The 22862-nt window shown below is 44.2% G+C and overlaps 1 protein-coding gene across 4 annotated transcripts in view; it reads left to right on the top strand.

Annotated features, from left to right (window-relative positions):
- Efcab5 (EF-hand calcium binding domain 5) overlaps window positions 1-22862 on the top strand; it is a 116343-nt gene that overhangs the window by 74542 nt on the left and 18939 nt on the right. For 3 of the 4 annotated variants that reach the window (NM_001417684.1, XM_063269522.1, XM_063269521.1), the window contains 6 exons: window positions 136-292; window positions 8137-8426; window positions 11779-11948; window positions 12747-12975; window positions 15041-15193; window positions 21918-22018. In NM_001417684.1, the coding sequence (NP_001404613.1) occupies window positions 136-292; window positions 8137-8426; window positions 11779-11948; window positions 12747-12975; window positions 15041-15193; window positions 21918-22018 (1100 nt within the window). Of the gene's footprint in view, window positions 1-135; window positions 293-8136; window positions 8427-11778; window positions 11949-12746; window positions 12976-15040; window positions 15194-21917; window positions 22019-22152; window positions 22223-22862 lie in introns of those variants that run through there. The other variant, XM_006246917.5, reaches the window with a different exon arrangement.

Genomic DNA, 22862 nt, shown 5'->3' with positions numbered 1-22862 from the left:
TTGTCCTTATCCCAAAGCAAAGCTGTTTCTATAAGGGGGAAAAAAAATGCCGCACTTCCTTTAAATTCGAAATGCCGGCCAGCACAATGAAGACTAGATGAAGACTATGCGCTTCTTATTCTGTTTGTACCCCAGGCTAGACGGAATTCCTTCCAAGTCCGACGGAAGATTCTCCTGGAAGCCCTCTTTGAGAAGTGGGACAATGATGGCTCAGGCTTTCTGGATCTGAATGAAATTGATGATCTCTTGTATACATACAAGGAGGGGATGGAAAGAGAATCTATGAAGAAAGGTAAACGATTAGCATCTTCCGGTTAAGATGCGGCAACAGCCTGGCTTTCAGTTCCTCAATACTGTGCCCCACCCCCACACAGTCAAAAACAAGCAATCGAGACTGGGAGGTGACTCGGTTGGTCAAGCTCTTGCTATGTAAGCATAGGCTCTGCATAAAAGCCAGGTTCTGGGCTAGGTCAGGCACCTCAGCACTAGGGGAGAGGAGACTTGGGGACCCCTGGAGCATGTTGGTCAGCCAGTGAGCTCCAGATTTGTGAAGGACCCTGTCTCAAAAGTAAGATTGGGAGTAACTGAGAAAAATACCTAATCTACTTGCACACACACCGGCATGCACAAGTGCACACCGTCATGAATAATGTACACACACACATACAGAGAGAGAGAGAGAGAGAGAGATTCTAAATGTATCGGATACCTTTCCAAGCCTGCTGGTATATTTAGTTTTTTTTCTTTTTTCAGTCCTGGGCGCACTCTGAGCTGTATCTCTCTACACCCCTCCCCATTTTTTTACTTTTTAAATGCCAGTTATTTTTTTTAAACAGAGTTTCACTAAGCCTTCAAGGCTGAAGTTAGAGTTCTTCAGTGGGAAGCAGTGAGAACAGGAGAGTGTGCGGATGCACAGGAACCCGAGTTCCTCTTCATGGAGAACTCGGTGTGTTACAGTGATCTCACCAGCCCTGGAGCCCAGACTGACCCTGTCTGTGAACTGATCATTGGAACTTCTGGGGTTACAACCCAAACCATGCAGCCTCAACTCTTAGTTTCTCTCTGCTTTTGTAAGTTCTAAGCTTTCAAGTCTGGCTGGGTCTAAAGTTCCTCTTCAGTATACTTAGCTTTGATTCTCTCTCCTTTTTTAAAACTTTATTTTGGGAGGGGGGCTTTTTAATCATTTGTTTATTTTATGGACACTGGTGTTTCGTCCGCATGCATGTCTGTACAAGGGGGTCAGATCCTCTGCAGCTGGAGTTACAGAAGTTGTGAGCCACCATCTTGGTGCTGGGAATTGAACCCAGGTCCTCTGGGAGAACAGCCAGTGCTCTTAACCACGAAGCCATCTCTCTAGCACCAGTTTTTATTCTCTTTCGTAATTTTTCTCTCTCCCCTTTTCTCTTATTTGTTTCTTATATTTTTACTTCTCCTAGCTGACATAAAACTTTTTTAAGGGGAAGGAATTAGAAAACTGGGACATTAGGAAGGACTAAGAAACTCTTCGGTCTTTTCCCAGTTACCGTGCCCTTGACGCATTGAAGATTGCAAGCTGGCTGTTTGTAGTTTGCGCCTCACACGGATTTGTGACTAAATCCAGATTATTCACCTCTTGGCAGGGTCAGAATACATCATCAATAATTCATATTGAATTCTATTCAAAATCCTATGATAATAACATTGATAAGTTGATTAAAATGATACCTGCTGGGCTGGGCATAGAGTCCTTGAATCACAGGCTCAAAGCCTTGAGTTCGATTCCCACCACTTCATAAACCAGGTGTTACAGCACACATCTGTAGAACCAGCAAGTTCAAGGCTAATCTGGGATACACGAGACCTTCTCTCTTAAAAAAAAGAAAATTACTTCTTTGTGAATAGTATTGTGTGGGTTACTGAAAACTTAGGAAAGTTTTCTCTTCTCCCAAACTTTTCATTTATGACAGTTTTAGTCACTGGGTTGTAACCTGATATTTTCACTATTTTGTTTTAATGCTCATATTGCCCCAGATTTAGCCCTTTCTGTCTGGCTCCTGTGGCCTCTCATCTTCCCACCCTCAGCACTGTATTCTGAAAATGTTCAAGCATACCGCCCCTCTGAAAGACTCTAACGGCATCTGACTATCCACCCTCAGCCTCGCTCTGCCAGCGACACCACAACTTCTGTTACCGCTCTATCCACTCCTTGTCCTTCTATCTGTACAGGCCCAGCCGTCCTGAGGGGCGGGGTGGGGTGGGGTGAGGATTATAGGAAAGAAGACTCAGACACAACTGTTAGAAATCAGGAGGGCTGTCCAGTTAGTACTGCGGCAGCCTGGAGTTTAATCTTTAATCCTGTACAGTTTCGTGGGAAACAAAGTCACAAGCCAGCAGAGACAACGGCTGATGTACATTCGAGATCTGTGCCCATCCGGAGGCCTCCAAGTCCCTCCCTGTTCCTCCAAGATTGACAGGACATTCAGCCCCTCCCCTTGAGCTTCAAGTGTATTCCCTATCATCCCATGCTTTTCAGTGGGGCCAGGAAATCTGCCAGCAGACCCTGGCCTCACCTGACTCTGCCTGACAGGCAGGCTTTCACAGAAGCCAGCAAATGGCTCTTGACATCTACCTATTTCTGTAATTTTTGATACATCTTTTTTTTTTTTGATTCTTTTTTTCGGAGCTGGGGATTGAACCCAGGGCCTTGCGCTTCCTAGGCAAGCGCTCTACCACTGAGCTAAATCCCCACCCCATTTTTGATACATCTTAAAACAAAATGTATGCCTCTTCCTGAATACCATTAACGTGAGGTCAATATTTAGTTAGCTGGGTTTTTTCCTCTTGGTGCAAAATTAGGTGTGCAACTTTTAAGTGTGAGTTTGCTGAGTTCTGAGGAATCCATGAGCAGTGTAGCTCATGCTTCTTGAGAGAAACAGAACAAAAAAGCTCCTCGTGTCCTTTCCCATGCAGTCCCCACAGCACAATTCCCAAGGCAACCACAGAGAGTTTTTTTCTACCATTATCTTTCCACAAAAATAGAATCACACAAAACACATACTCTTTACAGAAAGGCTTCTCTCATTCGGCATATTTTTTCTTGAGATTCTGAGACGCTGTGGATTTCTGAGCCACAGGGCAAATAGGTATTTTCAGTTTGAAAAGAAACCTCAGACAGTCTTCCCTGCCATTTTAACGACTCCATCATTCTTAGAGCTCTTCTTTGCTTTCTGATCTGAGATCTTCTGGGTTCAATCTTTGCTTCACCCTTTTCCATCCTGGAATAATTAACTTCCCGGGAGCCTTGGTATCTTTTACTGAAAAGTGGTACTTAGAAGTCAAGATTTAAGTTAGACATATGCTGGTTTGTCCCAAGGCTCTGCTCTCTTTCTCCAGAGTCAAAGATCTTCGTGTATTTGCGTATTCACAGGCATTGTTGTGTGAATATAAAACACAGCATCTCTACATCTTTGTCTCCTGATATTAAAAATCGTGAGTTTACACCAGTACCTCCATGTCCAAGTCAAAACAGAACCCGTTCTTTTTTTTTTTAATTATTTATTTACGTTACACCTCAATTGCAGCTTTCTCTTCCTCCTCTCCTCCCAGTCCCTCCCTCTCCCCTCCCCACCCCTTACCCACTCCTCCTTCCCACTTCCTCCCATGGATGTCAACCAGGCTTTGCACATTAAGTTACAGTAGGACTAGACGCATCTATTGAGGCTAGACAAGGCAGCCCAGTTCGGGGAAAGGGATCCAAAGTCAAGCAATGTAGTCAGAGACAGTTCCTGCTCCCACTGTAGGAGTCCCACATGAAGACCCAGCTTCACTGCAGTTACACATGTGCAGGGCCCAGGTCCATCGCATGTGTGCTTTCAGTCGCCATGAGTCCCATGGGCCCAACAGAACCCTTGTTTACTTTCTCCCACCTTTATAGATTCCTTCCCCTCACCACACCTGCTCCACAGATGGGTGTTCTTAGCATCTTTCTTAGGCTCTAATGCTCCATGTATGCCAAGCTCTTTAGTCCCATAGATGCCCTCCTCAGCCCATTCAGGCTCCAGCTGCCCACGCTCAGCTGACTGCTACATGAAGTCTTACTAAGGCAGATTTCTCATATTGGGCTTCCCTTTGCTGTAAATATTCTCTTTGTCTTGTTTAGGTTGTAACTCCTTAGACCAGGATGCCCCTCCATTTGGATACCCTATTCACTCCATTCAGCATTTGGAATCTAAATGAGGCTTGGACACCTTAGTCTAGCCTATCCACGGAGCCACCACTCTCTTCACTGCAGTGGCTCGAGGTTGCTCTTGCACTATCATCCTCGCACCGCTCAGACTCTGATAACCCATGCTCACTATCCCCAAAGGACGCCCTTCTCAGTGGTGAGCTCTGGTCAAAAGTAGACACTTCCTTCATTCTGCCCAAGGTACTGACTTTAGGACAACATTGCTCAAGAAGAGACAGGAACCAAGAACAAACAAAGAACGGGAAGAAAGAGCCATGAAACACCTTTTCATTTGGTTGGTTTTGGTTTTCTTTGTTTTGTTTTGATACAGGGTCCTTGTCTATCCTGCAACTCACTATATAGACCAGGCTGGCCTTGAACTCACAGAGATCTTCTTACCTCCCTCCTAAATTCTGGGACTGAAGGTGTGAACTGTCCACCCAGCTTGCTTCATGAGGCACTTTTAATCTGTTTAGAGAGTGAACCCCTTAGGATGCCGTTGGTTCAAATAATAGACGACCCAACCCAGAGCAGCAGGAAAGAGAGGAGCCTACCCATTCATGCAACATCCAGGCTGCTTAAGAGCACTAGGGTTTGGGGGATTCAAATATGAAATTAGGGGGTGTCCACTTTCTCCTTATCCTCTTGCTTTCACCCTAGCCCTTTCTCTGCTCTGTTTTGACCAGATTGTCATACAACCCTTTCCTTTGTGGTAAGCAGATTCAGGCACACAATACCTCAAGATCATTCAAGTCAAGGGAATAAAACGGAAACTCTCCTCCACCTGATCACTGGAACAAAAAGTCTGACATTCAGGCATGGTGGTAAACACCTTCAAACCCGGCACTCGGGAAGCAGAGACAAGTGGATTTCTGTGAGTTCAAGTCCAGCCTGGTTTACATAGCAAGTTCCAGGCCAACCAGGGCTAAATAGTAAGATTCTGTCTTGAGAGAAAAAAAAAAAAAAAGAACAGAAAAGGCCTGGTGTGCTCTATACTAAACCAGCCACTCTGACTAGAGGCACAGAATGTCCTGTGCCTGGAGAGTGACCCTGGAGTACGTGTTCTACATTGGATCCCACTCAAGCTCACAAGCTGCAATGAGAGTAGGGTGGTTTTCCCCGAGGCAAAATGATAAAGGCAAACTCTAGGAGGAAAGTCCCCGGTGCTAACGAGCTAAAAGCAGTGAATGTTCAACCTCAGAAGTAAGAGCTTGCACGTGACAAGATGGCTATGAGTTCCAGGTGTTGGCTGTTAATTCTGAAATAGGTGGCTTTCAATGGGTGCTCTTGTCATTAAAGGGAGGGAAAAGCCGCAGTGGAAGACATTTGATAGGAGAGCTAGAACCCACTTTACAAGGAAAGGACAAGGCTCTATCTGTAGTTACCCCTCTCGGCTGCGACAAAGCCACCAGATCAGAGCAGCTTAAAGAAGGAGGGGTTTATTCTGACTCACGGCTGAGCGGGGCTCATCATGGTGAGGAAAGTGTGGTATTGGGGGAAGGAAGCAGCCATCCCCACTGGCATTGCAACCACAGTCAGGACACAGGACACAACAGATCCTTGTTTCTTTTTTATTTAGTTTAAGGAATCTTGCCCAAGGAATGATGCCACCCACATTCAGGGTACATCCTGCCCCATCTCAATTAACCTAATCTAAAACTCCCTAATAGGTATGCCCGAGACTTACTACCAAAGTAAGTATTGATCCTATCTGGTTGCTAATCATTATAAACCATCATGCACTATGTCTTACTTTTTGTTTTGTTTTCTCTAGGACAGGGTTTCTCTGTGGAGCCCTGGATTTCCTGAACTCACTCTATAGACCAGGCTGGCTTTGAACTCAGAAATCCATCTGCCTCTGCCTTCTGAGTGCTAGGATTAAAGGAGTGTGCCACGACTGCCCCACTACCCTATGGCTTGTTAATGTATAATATCAAAATACTTTTTACATTCACTAGGAAACATGTGCCAAAATGCTTGTAGTGCAGTTCCTAGGAGTGAAATATTAAAGATACCCCAAACTCACATTGCCAGGAGAGCAAATAACCGGTGATGTTATTATACAAATGCGGTGGCTTAGATAAATGAGTCAAAGCCACTGGGACACCCCGAGGAACACAGTAGTATAATATTGAATGAAAAAGCAAGTCCTAGGGCTGGGAAGATGGCTCAGAGTCCTTGAGAACCTGAGTTCTCAGTGTCTACTTCAGGTGGTTTACAACTGTCTGTAACTTCAGTTCCATGGGATCCAACATCCTCTTCTTGTCTCCATGGGCACACACGCAAGCATGCACACACACACACACATGCACACATACAACCATGAAGACACTCATACTCATAAACACAAAATAATCTTATTTTAAGCATGAGGCTGGAGAGATAGCCTCCAAGGGAACCAGGAATACATGTGGTATACAAACATATATCCAGGCAAAACACCCATAAACATAAAGAATAAAAATTAAGTAAATTACATTTTAGGATAAAAGAAAAGAAAAAGTAAAACATTAAAAATTAAAAGCAAGTCCAAGAAAATTACATGTGGTTTGATAGTCTTTGTGTAATGTTTACAAACAGGTAAAACTAAACTTTGTAACATTCATTGCAACACAGTTGCTGTTATGTAACAAATTTCAGTTAAGAGCTGAAAGGAAACCTGGGATAGAACAGGGCTGAGGGGATGCAGAAACTAAGTTCATGTTTGATAGTAGATTCATCGTTGTACAAAAGGAAAGTGAATGAGGCCTGGAGAGATGGAGCAGAGGTTAAGAGCACTGGCTGCCCTTCCTGAGGACCCAGGTTCAGTTTCCAGTACCCACATAGTTAGTGGCTCACAACCCTCTGTAACTCTAGTTCTGTGGGATCTGGTGCCCTCTCAGGCCTCCAAGAGCACCAAGCACAAATGTGATACACAGACATGCATGCAGGCAAACTCTCATATACATAAAATAATAAAGTTCTAAAAAGGAGAATGAAAGAGAAGATCTGAGGCCCACTTCATTGGCGGACTGCTTCTGGAGCAAGTGTGAGACTCTGACTTTAATCCTGAACACTGCAGAGATAGAATTTTAAAACTGTAGGTACAGATGTGTGCAAACGATGGTCAGGGACTGTGAGTGGAATGAGAATACTGGAACAAACCATCCTTCGATGGTACCAAAGGCAGCTGTGCTTTGAGACGAGGCTAGATTCAAATAGGAACTTGAACCAGGGAATCTCATAATGCAAACTGTGGGAGTTGCTTTGGTTTGGCCTTTTGAGAGAGTGCCCCAGTAGCTCAGGCTTGATCCCAAAAACTCGTGATCTTTCTGCTTTAGCCTCCTAAATGCTGGAATTATAGGCATGAGTATAAGCCGTGTGTGTGTGTGTGTGTGTGTGTGTGTGTGTATGTGTGTTTGCATGAGTGAGTGTGTGTGTGTGTGTGTGTGTGTGTGTGTGTGTGTGTGTGTGCTCATACTGGTATGCATTTCAGTTCTGCAGACTGAACCCAGGGCTTTGTGAATGTGAGACAAGAGTACTACCACTGAGCCATATTCCCAGCCCAGCAAGTTGTGTTTGAGTCTTACAAATATGTATGAAGCATTAATTATTAGTAAGTCCACTCTAAAGAGATAACATCTATTTGGGGTTATAAAAGTAAGAGTGGAAATGAGTGCCAACAAGGGACAGTGCCAAAGCGAAGAGAATAGAACAAGGAAGACAGACAAATGAGGGAGCCACAGTGGACCTAGCCGCACAGTAGAATTAAAACAAAACTATAGCTGGCATGAGAGTCATGCTGAACATGGTGTAGGAAGTCAGTCACCAGGCTCATAAAGACCTTTAATGTGCTTGGTTTCACACAGAGCACACATGTTAAAGGCCTTAGCTTGCTGTGAGAGGAAAACGAACCTTCAGTCTGTTCTCTACTTCTCACTTTTGTCTTTTAGCTAAACTGCACATAAACTTTCCAAAGCCGAGTCCTGGTCATGAAGTCAAACTGTCTTCAAAGCAATTTCAGAGGTACATAGAACTGGTCGTATCTGAACTCAGGGGCAATGAAGACCAAGTTCTGGAAAACGTTGTGGAATTCCTGATGAGTTCTTTAGAGAGGACCCACACTGAGGGTCTAAGGAACTGTGCAAGACGGAAATGGCTCCATCAGATCCAACATGCTGCAGAGACAAGTGGGGTGTCCCTGGAGCCGGTGTACACTGAAACCTTCAGGGCCCTCACCCAGGTATGCTCCCTAAGGTCATATAAGAGAAAGCTAAGTTTACTTGCAGTATGTGACATTCAGTGGCTACACATATGTTCAGGAGGAACACACAAGATCTGCTTGAAAAACTTGGATGCTGCAAAAAATAATCACTGAGCGATGGCTGCTACAGATGATGTATTTATTATCAGATTCTATTAACAACTCAAACCTAGGGGTGTAGTGTGACTGATAGGAAGCCTGGTGTGTACAAAGCTCCCGGGTCAATCCCAACTCTCTCTCACTCAGGTGTGAGTGGCGTTTACTGCAATCTCAGAAGGCAGAGCCAAGAGGATGAGAATTTTAAAATCATCCTTGAGTATATTCTGAATTTGAGGCCAGGCCGGGTGGGCTACGTAAAGTTCTATCTTTAAATAAATGTATTAAGATGAGGCAAGCTAAGCGAAATAAAGCCAGGGTGGTTGGAGAAAGACAGAAAGGAGTGGAAATGATGGCCTGGGCTTTTATTTGTTCTGAGAGTCAAGTCCAATGAGACGAGATAAAGAATGATATTGAGGAATGGCAGCCAGGAGACACACAGCAGCCCAAGCTTCATTTACTGAGCATGAGACTTGCGGAACAATTCACCCATCAAAACAGACTTTTTAATTGTTTAAGTTTCATTTTTATTTTTGAGCGGCACACTGGGGAGGATGTGTAAAGGTGTAAAGTGCATGGGTAAAGGGCAACTTGTGGGGGTGGCTCTCTCTCTCCACCAAGTGGGTTTCAGACTGGTCAGGGAGACTTTCAGGCCAGCCCAGGCTACATCCGGAGAGAGAGAAAAATAAGTAAGTAAATGGATGAAAAAGAAAGACAAATAGCTAACAATTTTTAAGTTTCAACATTCTTAGCCATTAGGGAAACAAAACTTAAAACTAGTTTTACAATGTGTCTCACCCTAGTCATAATGGCTGTGATTAGGAAACAAATGGCCATGGAAGTTGGTGAGGATGTGGGGAAAGGAGGACTACCATGTGGCTTGGCTGTACCACTCCTAGGCAGAGACCAAAGAACTCCCTACCTACCACAGAGATACTTGTATGTCAGCATTCACGGCTGCACCTTTCCCAATAGCAGAGGAACAGAAGCTGTCTGGATGGTCATCAGTAGGAGAATGGATAAAGAAAATGTGGTGCAGAAACACAATGGAGTCTTGCTCAGCTGTAAAGAAAGATGAAATGATAGAGTCTGCCTGAAGATGGAGCACTCTAGAAATATTGATGTGACCCAAACTCAGAAAGACAAGAATCTCATGTTCTCTCTCGTATGCAGACCCTAGATGCCTGTATGTAAATAAAGGGAATGTGTTAGTCAGGGTTCTCTAGGGAAACAGGACTGTAAAAAATAAATCCTGCTTTTCCTCTTTCCAGCCTCTGCTCCCACAATGTTGACTCTGAGACGAATTCTCTGTTAATGCACTCCTAGGCCACAAGCTTTGCTCATTCCCTCATACCTCATAACTTATCTAATCCACTCAAACTATTCTGTTTCCACACAGTTAGTTATCTCTCCCCATCTTCTTACTTCCAAGTCTGAGCAAATCTCCCCTTTATTCTATCCTGAGTTCATCTATCTGCCAGTTAGTTTCCTCTCCTTCCAACCCCGTCTGCTTCTTCCTCCGAATCCCAGCCCAAATCTCCCTCACCTCTCATTATTTCCCAGAATCCTCTCTCTCTTCCTGCCAGTGTCCTACCTGCTATTTCCTGCCTCAGTTCATTGGCCATAGGCTTTTTTATTATTGACAAGTGATGCTTCTAAGAGATTCTCTCAACAGAGAAATGATAGGATGTGTGTGTGTGTGTGTGTGTGTGTGTGTGTGTGTTCCTCCTATATATTCATCATACACATCGTATATATTCAGTGGTATAGCACGCACCTTTAATCCCAGGATTCAGGAGGCAGAAGCAGGAGGATCTTTGTGACTGAGGCAATCCTTCTCTATACAGTGAGCTCCAAGACATTCAGGACTACATAGAAAGAGTCTGTCTCAAAAAACTTGTATATAGGATAGAATATTAGAATGACTTACAGCACATCCAACAATGAATGTCTATCATCAGAGGTCCAAGGATCCAGTGTCTCTTTAGTCCATAAAGCTGGACATCTCAGCTGTTCTTCAGTATACGCCAGAATCCTGAGGAAGTAGGCTCCAGTACCAGAGAAGGAATGAGTTTACCAGTGAGAGTGAGGGCGAGCAGGCAAAGAGCAACACTTTGTCCTTCCATGTCCTTTAACTATATAGGCTTCCACCGGAAGACGTGGCCCAGATTTAAACTATGTCTCAAAAGAACCAGATTTAAGGTGGGTCTTCCCACCTCAAATTATTCAATCAGGAAAAACATCTGTCACAGATATACCCAGCTTAGGTTTTAATTAATTTCAGATGGAGTCAAGTTGACAACCAAGAATAGCCATCACAGGGTATAAGACTGAGTATACAGGAAGGGCACCAGAGGGGTTGTAGGGAGGGGAACGGGAAGGTCCACATGTGACCTGAAAGCAGAAAGGAGGCTATTGGGGTGAGGCAAATTTTGTTTGATGAATGCCACAGCAAAACCTAATCTTTACATGCTAATGTTAAAAAAGAAAGTCAGGAGTCTTAGTCTAAGAAATTCTTTCCTGAAATGTCTCTGACCAAGTCCAAATGGTTAAGAACTCCTTAAGGCTGTAAAAACGCCTTAGCTGTTAAGTACACTCGTTGCACTTGCAGAGGACCCAGTTTTGACGCCCAGCACCCACAAGGTGACTCACAATCACCTATAACTCCAGTTCCAGGAGATCCAATGTGCTCTCCTGGCCTCTGCCGGCACCAAGCATGCGTGTGGAACAGGTCCATGCATGCACACACAGTACCCATACACATAACATAAAAATAAAGAAAAATCTCTTTCAAACTTAAAGCAGGTCCTTGAGAGCTTTGTTTACAAACATTAGCTCATTCATGCTTCGGTGATGAAAGATGAGGAAAACACAGGCTCTCAAGTCAGTACCTTTTACTGAACTCCCTCACCTTCAACTTGACTGTGCTTCCGAAGGCTCTAAGTTTTGAACCTTTGAATTTGATTATAGCTAAGAGGTTTTAGTTTGGCTTGGGGTGTGTTTGTTTTCAGAAAAAGCAATCTAACTACATATAAGACAGCCATTCCGCTGACTAAAACTCAGGTTTCAAGGGCAACGTGGTCTCAGCCTTTTCCCCACTGCCCATCATGATTGGTGATCTCTGCACCATTTAGTCAATAAAAGTATTGATGCCAGATCCCCACATAGGCAGGCAAACGGATTGGGGGTTTCCGTAGCTGCTGACAAGTTCATGGCCAGAAATATTTTGCCACAGGATGCTGAAGCTCACGGAAATAAGAAGATCAGTGCTCACATTTCCCTCCTAGAGGAGAACGTACTCCTGCCTGAGAGAGGGCACGTTCTCTTGAGGAATGTGGCTTGCACTCTAGATGATGCTCCGTTTGTCCTGAACAAAGTGCTGTACAGGGACATGAAGGGAATCAGGTAAGAACTTGCTGAAGACTTGGTTTCTTTCTCTGTAAAGTCTTAAAGATAGGACTTTCATGTACTTCTGGCTGGCCTTGAACTCCTGATCTCCCTGCCTCTCTCCTCCAAGTGCTCCTTTGCAGGTATGTGTCACCATGCCTGGCTCTGATTGTGTCATTTTAAAGCAGTATTTTGCCTTCTGAAGTAAATCGGCATGTGTGTGTACCACTTACATGTCCAGTGCCTGTAGAGGCCAGAAGAGGGTGTCAGAGCCCCTAAAACTGGAGTTATAGCCAGCTATGAGCCACCATGTGGGTTCTGGGAATTGAGCCCAGATCTTCTTCAAGAGAAGCAGTGCTCTTAACTGCTGAACCATTCTCTCCAGCCCTGTGATTTCAAATGGTTTTTACCAGATCATTTCTAGAACTCACTCTGGAAATGATTCACCATTTAGGGGCTCAGCTTTACCAGGTTGGCTCCATAATATGTAGCCCCATCATCTGGTACATATATTAATACACACATGCATGTATGTATATGTATGCGTGTATGTATGTATGTATGTATGTATACATGTATGTATACGTATGTATTGAACTGGATGTGTCACACATGCCCCGAAATCACTCCTCTACCTTTGAACTACACTTCAAGCCCTAAGACTATCTTTAAAATTTTTCTAAGTCAGCACCTCCAAACTGGTGATCCACCTCTCCTCCACATAATGCTTAAGATCATAGAAAACCAGAGTTTGTTTTCTCTGTGGCTTAGTCTAAAGCCTGTGACTTTTCCTTTCCTTGGGTCCCTTTTCAACAGCTTTACAGTAGTGGATGAAGGCAAGCCAATCCATGTGCCCCAAGTTCAGCACCATGGAAACATCTTCTTCTGGAACAGTACCCGAAGTAAGAATGAGCAGAATGGGTCGTTCCTGGCCCTGCCTCTTCAGGATGCATACATGAGGATCTTCGGGGTCCTGGCAGTTGACACGCTCCGAGATCCTCGTGAAATAAACATCTTCTTACCTCATGAGATCAGATTCTATCAGGTAAGCTACAGGTCTGCAAGCACAGCGGTCAATAGCTTCTCTGAATGTCTTGAGAGTCAACCCGGGAATGGAGGAAAGGAAGATACTGCATGTAGACAGTCCCGCCATGTTTCCTGTATGTTGCAGCCTCTTGACACGTTCCTTATCATTTGTAGAAGGACTGGGATACACATGCATGCCTGAGTCTCTCTGGAATGAGCCTCAGTACTAGAAACTGATGCTTTGTAACAGAACAAAAGACCAAACCACTGAGACCCTCAAAACTGGAATGGACCTGCAGAAGGGTGTGCTGGCTAGTTTAAACTGGTAACTTGTCATAACCTAGAATAACCTGGGAGAGAGAGACTTAGTGAGGAATTATGTAGACTAGGTTGGCCTGTGGGTATGGCTGTAGGGGGTTATCTTGATTGTTAATTGATGTAGAAAGACCAAACCTATTGTGGGCAGCACTGTAAAGATGGGGGGAGTGGGAGGGGTCTGTGGGCAGCACTTTTTCAAAGACAGGGGCTGCTGAGCAGTGTAAGAGACGAAGAAGCTGGCTAAGCATAGCAGTAAGCAAGGAGAGTTTACTCTCTCCTCTCTTGACTGTGCATGGGACGGATGCTTTACCCAGTTTAAGTTCCTGCTTTGACTTGCCTGAAATAACACACTGCAACCCGAGTTAACCCTTCCTTCCCTACATTGTTCTCTGTCAGGATATTTTTTCACAGCAACAAAACCGAAGCTAGGGCAGAGGGATGTATTTGTTTTTATTAATAATGTTCCCTATCGATTCCTTTGTTCTTTCCACAAGGGATGCTAAATATCATATGTATCCTCAGAGCTCTTGATTCTAGTGTTATCATTTCTGAGGAAAATGAAGAAGCCCAAATATTTCTTGAGAGTTCATGTTTTCAAATTAGACCATGAAAATGACAGGCATGTTTCAGACTGTGAAGTAGCTAGAACATTTTGATCTAAGTTTATGGATAGAAATTGCAATGAAGATTTAAAGCTTGTGGAGCCTGGGGTCTGTGGGTCTTGAAGCCCCTTTTCTTTGTGTGAGTTTGACACACACACACACACACACACACACACACACACACACACACACATACACACACACACACTTCTCCTATTCTTCACCTTATGCTGGACAACTGAGGACAGTGGTGGGTCCTTTCTCTGATCATCTCATTTAGTACAACTCATTCTCATGTCTAGTATGCAACAAAGATATGATAAAACAGATGGTGGAGTATAAAGTTGGCTGTAAACTAACGGCTTAGAAGTCTCATCCTTGAGACTGACCAAATGATGATAAATGAGTTAGCTCTAGTCTTGGAAATTACAACCATAGGTTACCCTTAGATGACCTAAATCTCAATCTCTCTGTCTTTTCTCTCTCTCTCTCTCTCTCTCTCTCTCTCTCTCTCTCTCTCTCTCTCTCTCTCTCTCTCTGTGTGTGTGTGTGTGTGTGTGTGTGTGTGTGTGTGATTTTGAAGAATTTGTGTTTCTTTGAGTTTTTTTGACGAGGTCACAGTTGGAATTTATGGGCTTCCCATTTATCCCTTCTCTATGGAAGAGTCCTGTGCTAACAGGAAGACTGTAACTGGCATTTATAGGTCTTGAAACCAAACATATTCTGTTCAGTTGCCCTGATATTGGGAGCCAGGTTAATTCCAGGACTTGGGAGACAGAAGTGAATCTCTGCTCTGGTCTACATAGCAAGTTCTAGGCTGGGCAGGCAGGGCCACATAATGAAAACCTGTCTCAGCAAATAATAATAATATTGATATCAAATAAGGACAACTCACAACATTCTAGAGTAAAATCTTGGCTTTTGAAGGATTTCTTTTTCCTTTCTAAGTTTATCTTCTTCTGGCTGCACATATCAAAAAGCATTAAAAATGTATAGGCCTCTCTACACTTTTGGTGTCTTATGATCCTTTCTGCATAGCAGAATCTCAAAGAGTACTTCTTGGAGAACTTGTTAACTAATTTGTCAATCATAAATCTAAGAGACAATCATCGATGACCATGATGTAATTTACAAAAATATACAAGTACTCGTCTGTCTTCACAGGGTGTTGCCAATGCCTTCAGCGCGGCTTATCACTACGTTCACAGCAGGGAACACATTCTGCACACTGTGCTCACCGGCATCAGGTGGCTCTTCGGTATCACGGCTGGCATCACCACCATCACTATGTGCTTCACCGAACCTAGCTCAGAACAGGTAGGTGAGGCCCGGCCATGTCACGCCTTCCCAATACTATACCGATATTGAATATTAGTGTCTTTCTAACATTTAAGAGTCATTATTGGGGATGTGGCTCAGTGGTAGATCACTTGCTAGCATGCTCAAGGCTCTGGGTTTGATCCCAGAACCACACACATCAAAAGAAACTAATAAAGACAATTATGACCCCAACTCATAACAAGTATCTATTAAAATTGTCTTGGGTAAAAGGAATATTGTTTGATCAACATGGAAAAAAAAACAAGAGTCCGTCAGGGAGATGGCTCGATGGATACAGATACTCCATTGCAGGTTTGATGAATTTGCTCCCCAGTTCGCACAAGGAGAGAATCAGCTACTGAGACTTGTCTTCTGGCCTCCACACATGTGGCAAACACACCTGCACACACACACGTAGGTGAGAAAGACACTGGGTGAGGATTTAGCCGAGCAAATCCCAGAGCTCCTGAAGATAGGCTTTCTCCCACAGGCAAGTGAGATACTTAGGAAACAACTGAGTTTAAAAGTCCCAGTGTTTGAAGGATGGGGCTGGAGACATGGCTCAACAGTTAAGAACACTAGCTGCTCTTGCAAAGGACCCAGGTTCAATCCCCAGAAACCACAATGTGGCTCACAACCACTTGCCATTCCAGTTCTAGAAGATACAATGCCTCTTCTGATCTTCATGGGCTGCAGCCTGCATATAATGCATATGAACTCATGCAAACATACTCGAGGATATATTAGATAGATAGTTGATAGATAGATGGATGATAGATAGATAGATAGATAGATAGATAGATAGATAGATAGATAGACAGACAGATGTTTCAATTTGGGTGGGTTGGGTTGGAGAAGTTACTCAGTGGTTAAGAGCATTGATTGCTCTTGCAGAGGACCCAGGTTCTGTTCCCAGCACCCACACCAGGTGGTTCACAGCTGCCAGTAACTCCAGTTCCCAGGGTTCCAACACCCTCCGTTGTCATCTGTGGCCACCTGCCCACATGAAGTACACATATAGATAAGCAGGGACACATGCATATACACGAATTATAATTGTATTTCAAGTCCCAATTTTGAAGCCTACGAAAGAAAACTTCTTCTGACTCACCCTGGGATACAGCCATTGGCCCAAGAGGCAACACATGCCAGAATTGTCTGAGTAATGCAGGAAGTGTCTGGAGTGCTGTTTTAGGACCCAATTACATCATAGCAATAAAGCATTTTAAGGACTCCTGTCTGTAAAATGAATGCTTGCTCCACGTTCACTTTGCTTCTTTCTACTCACCTCTACTGCTAGTGTTTTCCACATCATGAGGCTAATGAAAAGGTGTCGTCTTTAGAAGTAAGGCCAGATAAGGTCATTATTCATGCCCACAGTCCCAGAACTTCAGAGTGTTTGGTGAGTTCAAAGTCGACCTAAGCTACACAGTGAGACGTGGTCAGGAAAGGAAAGAAAGAACGCCCATTTCCCTCTCTCAGTGGCTCGGTCACGCTGATAAGCCTTGACATTAGAGAGGAGACACGCATACATAAAGAACTCTCGATGCTTGGTAGAGATGTTGAGACTCTCTTGTCTCTGCATCAGTCCTGGGCGTAGATTAGGACCAGGAATGGGAGGTTTCAATTGTCCTCAGACCTTGTAATGCACTCCGTCTGACAGGCTACTTCCCCCTGCCCCCTAGTGAGGCCAAAGTGGGGTCTGAGAAGGATTCAGAAGATAACAACTGTGGCAAATGGGCAAAATAGCCCAAACCAGTAAACAAGGATTGAGGCTTTCCAGTGTTTGGTTTTAGTATCTTGACAGCACAGACAAAAGACATGGTCTCCCTGCTCAGGGGCGTTCATGCTGAAAGGTTAAGTGAATGACAGTCTTCCCAGCAGCCACATGATGGCATGGCCAGGAGAGACTGCAACGGCTTTTAGACATTAGTTTTCTTCTAGCCATGTGGATCCTAGGGATCAAACTCTGGTCATCAGGCAGGTGCCAAGTTTACTCACTGAGACATCTAACCCCAACCCCCGCTGCCGCCAGCTTCAGCATGGCAGTGCCCTCAACTGCCCCTAGAGCAATGGCTCTCAACTTTCCTAATGCTGCGACCCTTTAATACAGTTCCTCATGTTCCATAAAGTTATTTTTGTTGCTATTTCATAACTGTAATCTTGCTACTGTTGTGAATCATAATGTAAATATCTGTGTTTTCTAATATGTTTGGAGACCCTCTATGAAAGAGTCATTCCGTCCACAAAGGGGTCATGGCTTAAGTATTTTTTATTTGCAACCTCCTTTTTGCCCAAGAAATTTTTACACAACCTAATAAGTATTTTAAAAAATAGGTTAATAAATCCAAAATTTTTCTAGTCTTAAATCATAAATTCATTTTTGAAAATTCTTTTGATATATATATAATTTTATGTAAAATTATTAAAGAGGAAAAGAAAGCTTGGGAACTGATGAGATGGATTAAAAGTTTGGCTGAATATTTGATGCTGTACCACAAAGAAATCTCCAACAGTTTTCATGATTGATTGATGTGCTGATTTTATAATCACCAATCTAAGACGCAGCTTTGCACAGATCCATAATACAAAAGGCAGAAGTATGTCAGGAACTGTGTCCTAGTCCCAAACGAAAAGACATTTAACAATTTTTTATGAAACTCAAGTAAGCAACTCAAACAGAAATTTATAAAATCAAATATTCTAACACAACATTATTCAAAGATATACTAATTTGATCCTTAAATGCTAAGGGACAATGGTCAAAAAATATTAAAAGTCTTTGTTTCAACCTTCTACAGTAAAAGGACTTCCAGAGATGTCACCATCCCTGATTTCAAGCTGTACTAGAGAGCTATAGTAATAAAAACTGCATAGTATTGGCATAAAAAGACAGGTTGGTCAATGGAATTGAATGAAAAACCCAGAATGTAAATCTTCACACCTATGGAGACCTGGTAAAGAAGCCATAAATGCACGATGGAAAAGAAGAAAGGATCTTCAACAGATGGTGCTGGTCTAACGGGATGTCTGCATGTAGAGGAATGTGCATCTACCTGTGCAGAAAATCCAAGCCCAGCTGGATCAAAGGCCTCAACATAAAACCAGATACACTGACCTGATCGGAGAGACAGCGGGGAACAGCCTCGAATGCACTGGCACAGGACACGACTCCCTGAACAGAACACCAATAGCTCGGCCACTGAGGTCAACAGTAAATGGGACCTCTTGAAACTGAAAAGCTTCTGTAAAGCAAAGGACACTGTCAAAGGAACAAAACAGCAGCCTACAGAATGGAAAAAGATCTTCCCAACCCCACACCCGACAGGGGCCTGATACCCAAAATATATAAAGAACTCAAGAAACTAGTCAAATAATACAATTAAAAATGGGGTATAGCTCTAAATAGAGAATTCCCATAATGGCCAGGAAACACTTAGGAAATGTTCAGCATCCTTAGCCATCAGGAAAATGCAAATCAAAATGACTCTGAGAGTCCACCTTACACCTGATAGAACGGTTAAGATCAAAAACAGAAGTGCCAGCTCAGGCTGTGGAGGATGTGGAGCGAGGGGGAAACTCCTCCATTGCTGGTGGGAGCGCAAACTTGTCCAGCCACTCTGGAAATCAATATAGCATTTCTGTGAAAACTGGGACTCAATCTAGATGGAGACCCAGCTTTTCCACTTCTGGGCACATACCGAAAGGACACTCCGTCCTACTACAAGAACTCTTGATCAGCTACGTTCAGAGCAGCTTTATTCCTAATATCCAGAAACTGGAAATAACCTACATGTCCCAAACCAAAGAATAGATAAGAAAATGTGGTACGTTTCCACAACGGAGTGTTACAGAGACCTACAGCCGAACAGTAGGCAGAACCTGGGGAATCCTACAGAAGGAGAGGAAAGATTGCAGGAGCCCAGGGGTCGTGAACACTACAACAAAACCCACAGAATGAACTAACCTGGGTCACAGGGGCTCACCGAGACTGGACTGACAATCAGACCCAGGCCTTCTGCATGTATGTTATGGTTGCGTAGCTTGGTCATCCTCATAACAGTGGCAGCAGGGGCTGTCTCTGACTCTCTTGCTTGCTTTTGAGTCCTTTTTCCTCCTTCTGGGTTAACCCTTCCAGCCTTCGTATGAGGGAAGGTGCCTAGTCTTATCGAAACTTGATATGCCATGGTTGGCTGATAACCTTGGGAAACCTTCCCCTTTCTAAGAAGAAACAAGAGGAGTGGGTCAGAGAAAAGGGAGTTGGGAAAGTGGGGGGTGGGGAACTGGGGGGAGAGGATGGAGGGGAAACTGCAGTACAGATGTAATATATGAAAGAAGAATCAACAAGTCTTTGTTTCCCATAGTTAAAGCATTACGTTTCTGTAAGAGCAGAGTGTTTCGGGGGGCTGGGGATTTAACTCAGTGGTAGAGCCCTTACCTAGGAAGCGCAAGGCCCTGGGTTCGGTCCCCAGCTCCGAAAAAAAAAAAAAAAAAAAAAGAACAAAAAAAAAAAAGAACAAAAAAAAAAAAGAGCAGAGTGTTTCTACACAAAGAGAAAACGCTGCAGTGTTCCTTGGTGATGCGTGGCATGACGTGTGTATCACGTGATACAACACGGGCAGGGGCTGCAGGAAACATCTCAGTTCATTCTAACTTTGGTCGTCACACCTTAATGATGAAAATTTTATGTACCTCCCACGTTCAGTGTGTTACAACTTACAAGTAAGAGATTACCAAGATGTGTCTTAAAGGTTGAAAACTTCTTAGAAGCCAAGGAAATAGAGACGAAGCAAGGAGAATGAAAAAGGGATGTCAGTCTGCTAGGAGGATAACCGGGAGAGCGCGGTCCTAAAAGCCACTGGGAAAAAAGCTTATCAAGAAGCGAGTGTTGGCGCCAGCCCCAGCCACACTGGCCCCCGTGGCAGCCCGGAAGAAAGACATGCAAGCGTCTGCCTCCAATGCCATTTCGAGGGACAGATGTGTGACAGGGAGATAGGAAAGATGGACGTGAAGAGAAGAAAGAACGCAAGGCCAGGAGTAGAAAGATGGATCTGGAGACTCGATGGCAGTGACAAACAGGCAGATATAAGGAGGTCCTGATGAGGTCCTGGTCCAGGGGCTGCCACCCAGGGCCATTTTGGGGTCCTGCTGCAGCTGTGTCTCTGCATCGATGTCCGTGGCTGGAGTTACCACCAAAGGCCAAGCAGATGTCCGTGGTCTGGGCTGCTGCTGGAGACCATTTGGATAGCTAAGGGCCATGCTGCTGCAGGGGGACATGCTGATCTGAGTGGCCCACACTACCACCTAAGGCCATGGGGACATCTGGGCCCAGGCTGCTGCCAGGGGGCCATGTTGTCCTACAGCAACCTAGGTCTGTGTTGATGTCCCAGACCCATGTTAATACCAAAGGCTGTGCAAATGTCTGGATTGGTCTGGATTTCTGCCGGAGGCCCAATGCAGAGCTGGCCCCACCCCTCACCTCTACAGCACAACAGAGCTGACCCTGATGGTTGGGGTGTGGGAGAGCTGGTCCCAAGGGCATGAGCTCAGGAGAGCTGGCCCCACCCTTTGTCTGCCATGAACACCCCTCCCTTTGCCAGTGTCACTTATGGCAGGTGGGTAAGCTGGTCCTGAGGTGTGAACCCTACATCTCACCTGGTCCTGAGTTCAATTCCCAGCAACCACATGGTTGGTGGCTCATGACCATCTATAGTGGGATCTGGTGCTCTGTTCTAGCAAGCAAGTATAAATGCAGAGAGAGCACTCGTACATAAATTAAATAAATCTTTTTTAAAAAGGTACTATCTTTTAAAAAAAGAATAGTTGTAGGGGTTGGGGATTTAGCTCAGTGGTAGAGCGCTTGCCTAGCAAGTGCAAGGCCCTGGGTTCGGTCCCCAGCTCCGAAAAAAAGAAAAAAAAAAAAAAAGAATAGTTGTAGTAAAGTAGTAGAGAAAATGACTTCATTGGAAAGTATTTCTTATTATACTTACTTTCCATGGGCCCTTATATATTTTCTACGTGTTTTCCAATGGTTTTTCTTGTTTAGTGAGGTGGTATCTTACTTAGGCTGGCTTGGAATTCACTGTGTAGCCAAGACTAACCTTAAATTTATGATCCCCCGACCTCCACCTCCCAAGCACTGGTTTTACGGCCGTGTACTACCATAGCAGCCACAATAAACACACAGATGACTGTGGTGACACACACTCTCAAACTCTGTACTCAGACAATCTTTCTGAGTCTCAGGCCAGTCTGGTCTACATAGGGAGTTCCAGGCCAGCCAGGGATACGTAGCTAAACCCTTTCTCAAAACAAAACAAAACAAAACAAACAAGAAAAGAAAAAGAAAAAACCCCCAGGGGTTGGGGATTTGGCTCAGTGGCAGAGCGCTTGCCTAGGAAGCGCAAGGCCCTGGGTTCGGTCCCCAGCTCCGGAAAAAAAAAAAAAAAAAAACCCCAAAAAAACAAAAAACAAAACAAACAAACAAAAAACAGAAGCATGTAGTTCTATCAGATCTTTTTAAATCTATGTATTAAAATAATGTTATTCCTTTGAAAACTTTTACTTTTTAGGATATGGTTCTTTTAATGGTCCCGAATATATACAATGTCAATGTCCTTAAAATCAGAACTCACTTAAACTTCCCTGATTTTTCCTCTCTTTGTGCATCCCAGAAAGATCCAGTCACTGATTTCCAATGAGATCTCTTCCTGTTTTTCAGGAAGACTATGTCTTGCGCAATATGATGCTTACAGATCATCTCGGTGTAGCAGAAATCCATGCAGATCCCCCCACTATCTCGAGGAGAGCGTGCATCTTCAGGTATGAGGCACATCCGGTTCATCCGACTGGCATGATCATGGCTGTGAAGACGCGGCCTGGTTACTACACAACTTGTTCTAACAGCTCATTCAGTACTATTTAAATTTACTAACCAACCCTTGTTTTGCTCACAGTTCTGTGAACACTAGAACGCACTGGTTCTTCTCGTCACCAGCACAAACAGGATAAGGGGCGCTATTTTAGAAAAAAAATTTTTAAATCTTTCATTGAAGCAGGTAGGTAGCCACCCTGCCCAGACCCCCACCATGCCTCCATGCCACCATGTCAGATTTCCTGCAGAGAAACTTTCTCTAAGGAAGCCTCCTTCCGTGGTTAGAGCCCTTTAGCAGTTCCCCAAGATTACCCTGAATTCTCCCCAACCCCGTGGCCCCACCACACACCCAGAGCAGCTGACAGCTAAGGACAGACGTGCTGGGATGCAAACACCCTCTCTTGCCTTGGAATCAGACTTAGCCTTTGGTATAACTGACATCCAAGATCTCCTTGGGACTAGACTTGGCAGACAGGATCCTGCTTCCTCTGTCCCTCACGGGTTTCTCCAAGGAGCATTTCCTCATCAGTGACAGGCATGAGCACCCTTGCTTCAGGCTCTGCTTTTAGAGAACCTTCCAGCATTCATCTAACACATTTTAGACTGTCCACACATTAAAAAAAAACAAAAACAAACACCTTTCAGATAAGTATAACTAGACCATGTTAGACATCGAGGCAGAGCCTCATGGTACAGAACAACTGGGACTGCTAGCTTTAGTGAGCTCTTCAAGGAAGGCACTCTGCTGTTCAACCAGAGACGTATCCAACTGAGGTGAACCATGTGAAATTG

The sequence above is a fragment of the Rattus norvegicus genome, chromosome 10 (assembly GCF_036323735.1).
Source record: "Rattus norvegicus strain BN/NHsdMcwi chromosome 10, GRCr8, whole genome shotgun sequence".
NCBI lineage: Eukaryota > Metazoa > Chordata > Mammalia > Rodentia > Muridae > Rattus > Rattus norvegicus.
This window is presented reverse-complemented; position numbering and strand designations above follow the sequence as displayed.